General features: G+C 34.3%; 1 protein-coding gene across 1 annotated transcript; it reads left to right on the top strand.

Moving 5' to 3' along the window:
* Positions 1–604: 604 nt before the first annotated feature.
* Positions 605–6469, top strand: LOC117119348 (transmembrane protein 26-like). The gene is made up of 3 exons (XM_033264139.1): positions 605–1565; positions 4589–4751; positions 5042–6469. The coding sequence occupies exons 1-3, from the start codon at positions 1369–1371 to the stop codon at positions 5762–5764; spliced, it is 1083 nt and encodes a 360-aa protein (XP_033120030.1). The 5' UTR covers positions 605–1368; the 3' UTR covers positions 5765–6469.
* Positions 6470–6653: the final 184 nt, after the last annotated feature.

Genomic DNA, 6653 nt, shown 5'->3' with positions numbered 1-6653 from the left:
TGATTAACAATTAAACACATTTTGCATAACAATGTAGTACTTCTGTAGTCAATGCATAGTAATTCTTCGCATGTTTGAATACTAGAATTTTAGATTAATATATAATCGAATACCGGTAGTATGTATTGCGAATGATATTCCAGCTCTTTGGCGGCTGACAATATGATACATCATTCAGAATATTTAACGTGGAAACCATGGTTACCAAAGAATTGCATTTATTTCTGGTAGATGGAGCTGTAATTCTAAATAATTAATTAATTTAAGCCTAATTACAATTGACTTGCATTTGTAGTAGTAGGACTCTTTTTCTAATTAATTATACCTACACGATACTCTAATCCTCAACTCAGGTTTTAGCTCAATACAAACGCATCAACTCAATGCTGAAATGTCTCCTTGACAATGTCTGAGATTTGAATATTGTGTACCGTATTCATTTCGTTGTTTTAAGATATTAGCTTACGCCTGAAAACAGCATTATTAGTGTTATAAATATAAGCGTTGACCTAATATGACTACACATAGCAACGTCTTGAATCGATCTCTCTTATAATGAGCTGGCTAGAGAGCCAAACTACCACAATCCAAGACAACCGTCAAAGCGTGTGACGTGGTACTGACTACCGCAGTGGATTGTTGATTGTCACCAAATTAAGCTAAGGAAGAAGGACCATCTTTTGCCAGAAAATAAGGGAGAACGTTTCTGCCTGATTATCTATTACACATCAAGTTTTGACTTAATTCTTTGTCAAGATTTACTGGAATGTTGGGTGTGTTTGATCATTAATGTAACTGTTGTCAGTAAAGATCGCTGACATGCAGGCTCTTTCTCTGATCCTGATTGATCTTTGGGTACCAACATAGTCGATCAAGAGGCAACACGCATATTCGTTAATAATTATTTTCAAACTGTTAGGCCTTCATTGATTTGGATTTACTGAAAGGATCGGTGTGTTGGATCATCGATGGGAAAAGTAAAGTGTTTGTCAGTAAAGATCGCTGACATGCATGCTCTATGTTTCTGATTCTGATTGATCTTTGGCTACCAACTCTCTTGAATGTTATAATGAATCGCGTGCCTCTCAAGACATAACAAGAGGCAACACGCATATTCGTCAATAATTATATTTAGACTGTTAGGCCTTCATTGATTTGGAAGTTAGTAGTCTGAAGACATTTTTTATTCTAATCTGAATAAGAAATAACATGCCATCGGTGTCGTCTCAATAACAGGCTCTTAATTTTTATATACACCATACTAGTAGACTCACAAATTGTAAATATTCAAGGAACCTTTAGGAACGTACGGCACTTGTTTTTAAAACACTACTAAATAATCACGGCTAAAATTATAGCAAATAGGCCATGAATCTCACCATATTTGCGGTGATTAAAGCGGTTCTAGTGCGGTTACTTTTCGTTTCCATCGGCGTTCTCTGTGTTCGGTCACTTGTTCAAGTGAAAGATAATGTCTTATACTGGTTTATGATGTCTACAGCAATATTGTCTATTTTTGAAGCAACAATAACTTTAACAACGAGAGAAGGCGGGGAATGGAAATGGTGAGTTAACTATTAATAGGCCTATTACTATTTTTATATTATTATTATTATTATTATTATTATTAATAATATTAATATTATTATTATTATTATTATTATTATTATTATTATTATTATTATTATTATTATTATTATTATTATTATATTAACGTTTGCGGTACACCAAGTAGATAGTTCTGAAAAGTACTGTTGTTAGTTGTGAATGTCAACAACAGTTCTTTTTACGTTTTGTATTATTTCTTAGCCATGCAAACCTTCAAACAATATCATTATTAAACCTATTATCATTAGAGCTATTATTATTAATATTATTATTATTATTATTATTATTATTAATATTAATATTATTATTATTATTATTATTATTATTATTATTATTATTATTATTATTATTATTAATAGCCCTGTCCTATAATACATCGAATTCTCAGTGCAATGTTGGTACTTCTAGTTGGCAATCTAGTTTTAGTTTGATAATAATCATTGTGATTCGAAAGCTCAAAGAGGACAGAATAATTGTCCATTATAAATTAGCATTGTTATGATGATTGACTGCGCATATTTTGTGATCTGCATTAGCACAAAAAAAAACCGCCTTTAAATCAAAAAGTGTTTGGTGACAGGCCAACTTATTCCGTATGGTACGATTCATATTTATATCGTTTAATACTATCCATCTGTGGAAATTGACATAATGTACTCTGTGACAATTGACATTGTCCTTTAAAGGTTTTCACATGCCAGCCCTAAATTATAACCTTACAATTTAATCATTCCCCTTGGGTGATCATTGTTGCACTTTTAAAACACAGATATCATAACTGTAATTACAATGTATAATGCATTTTGTAGTTTTAGATTTGTATTATTGTGTTGAATGTATATCTCTTATTTAAAATCACATCAAAGTAAATTTATTTTCTCTACAACTTTGAAATGTTTTTATTTAAATGCGCATAAACGCTTCGGATGGAACTGTAGAACTCCTGATTTACAGCACTCCAAATATACAAATAATAATTATTATTATTATAGAAGGGCTCTTGGTAATCAGGATCTCTATATTTTACATTTGGTTTAAAATAGGATATAAAATCACCATTCAGAGTTATACCATTTTGACAATGAAATTATGATTACCTGATATAGTATGAGTAACCATTATTTGTTATCAAAACGTAGCCAACCAATTATAGTTGTAACATTTTAAAAGTGCGTTTAAGCCTTTGGTCTGTGTGTAATAGCATGGAGGTATGGTTAAAACATAAGCGAACACGTGCGTTTGTGGAAAACACGTGTGATTGTGAGACGCGCGCGTATCCCTAGCGCTGTTCTGATTAGTCAGTTGATAAATTTGATTGACACTCCGGAAAGGTCTATTAAGTTCTATCTTGCACTTTGTAGAAAAACAATACTCTTCGCGAATTAAAAAAAAAATCGTTGTCTTCGTATCTACTACCTAATTCACAACCAGAAGGAACCCACTTAGATTTAATCCCAGATATAGCACTAAGAAAAAGAAGTTTCGAAATTCAACTGATGATTGACTTGTATTTTCAAAAATGTTTTCAATTTGGAAAAAAAATGAAATGAAGAGTAACAACAACGATGAGTTGAATATAGTATGTGATCCCGACGAAGAAAAAAAACTTTCGTCGGTCTTTCGGTTTTATAGAAAATCCAATCTAGTAGTAGCAGTAGTAGTAAAATCAGCAGTAGCAGCAGTAGTAGTATTAGTTGTCGCAAGAGTATCAGAAGTAGATGCAGCAGTAGAAGCAGCAGTTGTAGCTGCAGCAGCAGCAGTAGAGTGCGAGTAGCAGTAAGAGCAAAAGCAGCAGTAGTAGTAGAGTGGAAGTTGTAGTAGTATTCTAGAAGACGTAGTAATAGAGTAGAAGTTGTGTAGTAGTAGCGCCTCTTCTATTAATCATTCTTCCACAATTCCTATTGAATGTGTTCCAACCAATCCAAGAATCTTCTGGCCAATCTTAACTTAACTTAACTTAACTTTGTCATTCTGGAATTAACCATCCCCTTTGAAACAAAAATAACTGCTGCACATTTAAGGAAGCTTATTAAATATTCGCCTCTAGTTTCCGATCTTAGAGACGCTGGCCATATGGTTAATCTTATCCTTCTTCAAATCGGATCACGTGGGTTCATCTCATAGGATCTGTGATCTCATTAAAAGAGCAGCTTAACTCAGTCGGCTAAAATGGTGGTAGCCACTGTGTGTGCGCTGGACCATCGAGATATCTAAGTACCCGGTTCAATTTCTATCGCTGCTCTCCTTGTGTTTCAGCTTGAGGCTGAATTACAGGTTACGATAGAGCGCCGTCCCGTCTGCGACATGCCCATGTGCACATTAAAGAACGCAGGAAAAGAGTAGGGGATTGTCTCCCAGTGAATTGCTCAATTTACCACCAGAAGGACCCCACTGGAAAAAGTCTTCGGACGTAGTGGGCTATTTTTGATGTGATTCACACCAAAAATACATCTCATCTGATAACATCTAACGTTTTATTTTTATGTAAACTGTGTAATAAGCCCATACCGTTCAATGCCTTTTGAGACAATCTCTCGAAACTTGCGATTATTTTACCTTTTTCTATTTTCCATGCCAAAGATGTACCCACGTGAGAATTTGATTTGTTTTTAAAGAGCTATATTTCTTAAAGAACGAAATTTATATTTTTAATTTTCATTAATTCTTAATAATAATTCACTTTTTTTTATAGTTCTATACAATAATTATATGTATGTTGTCTCTTCTTCCCGCTCTTTAATTGTTTGTAACATTTTGTCTCCTATTTCTTTTCTTCTTCTGTCTTCTTTCCTTCCCTCTCTCGTCATTTACTTTAAGAATTTTAACGTATAAATTCTTCTAAATGTTTTCCTTTTATTCATTTTGTTAATGTCTTTATATGTTTATTGAATAAAAGTGATTTTTAATGTCTACAAGGTGTAGTAGATTATAGCAAGTTGTAATAGTAATTATAATGCAGTACTGTTGTTTATAATTTTAGGTTTTACCCCAGTTTTGCAATAGCACTTCTGAGCACTGTGCCAACTATCTGGATCTTGGAACTGGACATTATGAAGGAACACATTAGAACAATGAATACACTAGGTTTGAATACATGCATCGAAGTGCCACACAATATTAACACCTCCATCAATGCAGGCGAGGTAAAATTACGTAAAACATTATTTTTTTTATTACACCTTCTCTGTCTCTCACTGTCGGATGTAGCCTTCCTCAAAATGTATCCATTATCATAAGTTCTGCCTGTACCTCTCTTTTCTCTGGATTTAAATTATCCCGCCATGTTCTTCTTTGTCGTCCCTCTCTCCATTTACTAGATGTTGGTTACCATATTTCCGTTATTCTCTTCGTCTTACTTTTGCTTTGGCGAATTAACATAATAAGATTCACCTTAAACGATAACGTAAGTTTTTTATCGTCCATTTTATTATAGCTTGCACAGTCAATTGGCTTTACACCTGAGCAGTGGTCACTGTTTCTTCAACAAATTCTTCTATTCACTTTGATCCTTGGACGATGGATGTTGCCAAAGGGCTCATTGACACGTGACCAGCTTTCACAGCTTCTACTCGTCTTTATCGGAATCGCGGCGGACATCTTGGAGTTCTCTACAGAAAGCTTGAAACTCGAGACGGTAAGATGCAATGAAACAATGATTGTCACAATACTGACAATCTGGACCTGGAGTCTTCTGCAGTTCACCCTTGGACTGACGGTAACAAAGTCACGAAAAACACGTCTGGCTGGCGTGAATGACCGCCGGGACAATGTGAATCAGGTTTGCGACATGAGTTGCGGGTGCTGCGAGACTGAAACTTGGGGAATTATGGTTACAATTATCATGCAAGATGGGCCTTTCTTCATCACGAGGATGTACCTTATTTTTCACGCGGACGTCATCAACCAAGGAATGATATTCTTCACCTGTAAGAATCTCATGGTTCTGTTGTTACAGTTTTATCGTCTACTAGTTCTATATTTTGAGACTCCCTCCAAACCGGATGTCATTGACGAAACAGGTAGTGAGACTAATCTTGAGAAAATGCCAGGTGATAGATCGTACAAGTCTAAAAATAAAATGTCAGTGGTAGAAGAATTCAAAACACATAGCACATTTTCTAGTATTTCTACTCCTACGCTTGTTGCTGACACTTGAAAATTCGAAGAACTCAATGGGAAAGTTAATTGTTCTGCCGACCTGAACATTTTTTAAACAATTCCTGACGTAGTATAAGTGACTATCATGGCAACATGAGTGCTCGAGAGAGAAACAACGTCATTAGAAGCATTTCAATTAAATTTGAAGATATTGACACAGGCCCATGTACAAATGTAATATAGATGTTGCACTTGGGACTTTAAGTATAGGAATATTAGCGAACGGCCAGTTTCTTATACTAGCATGAAGAATATACAAACAAAATACCCGTATTTTTATATCAATAGTTAGTTACAAACTTGTTTATTGCCTTATAACTTAAACAGTGTAAATTAATGGCTTCTAGTAGCCAATATCATAAACATAAAGCACTTTAGACTAGTTCCACACAAAAACATGGTATGTTTACATTATTTAATGATTTCATAACTACACAATTAGATATGAAATTCACACAAGAGTGCAACGTAAATCGGACTATATTAAACATTAAGCCACAGACTAACTTACAACAAACAGTTTTATAAAATCACTTTCAATAAATTATATTGTGTTGTGGAACTGTTTCTACAAGCGTATAGGCCTAGGCATACATACACACATATGCAGGGGTGGCGCCAGCGGAGGTGGGGGGTAGAGCCATAGATAGAAAGAGTTGCGACATTGAGAATTTAGAAGCCATTTTGTGTCTAACGTTCTGTGTCTAACGTGATGTGCGTTCCTGTGTATAATATTGTATAATACAGTTTGCGGCCTCCTGTATAGTTTAATTCCATTTAATCTTTTTAGCAGTCGAATTTCATGTATCTCTATTTATAGATTTTTTAAAAATAATTTCACTACTTTATATCCAATTTCATATTATAAATACTGTAATAATTTACTA

This window comes from Anneissia japonica, unplaced genomic scaffold (assembly GCF_011630105.1).
Source record: "Anneissia japonica isolate Jap-2015-1 unplaced genomic scaffold, ASM1163010v1 scaffold287806_len661372_cov189, whole genome shotgun sequence".
Taxonomy (NCBI): domain Eukaryota; kingdom Metazoa; phylum Echinodermata; class Crinoidea; order Comatulida; family Comatulidae; genus Anneissia; species Anneissia japonica.
The sequence above is the reverse complement of the archived record's forward strand: the minus strand, read 5'-3'. Positions and strand labels throughout refer to the sequence as shown.

What these genes read in the sequence shown, in the direction of transcription:
- LOC117119348 (XM_033264139.1), top strand. Translation starts at nt 1,369, where the DNA reads ATGAATCTCACCATATTTGCGGTGATTAAAGCGGTTCTAGTGCGGTTA. An exon ending in GAAGGCGGGGAATGGAAATG is followed by an intron (nt 1,566 to 4,588) that starts GTGAGTTAACTA and finishes TTATAATTTTAG; the next exon opens with GTTTTACCCCAGTTTTGCAA. An exon ending in CCTCCATCAATGCAGGCGAG is followed by an intron (nt 4,752 to 5,041) that starts GTAAAATTACGT and finishes ATTTTATTATAG; the next exon opens with CTTGCACAGTCAATTGGCTT.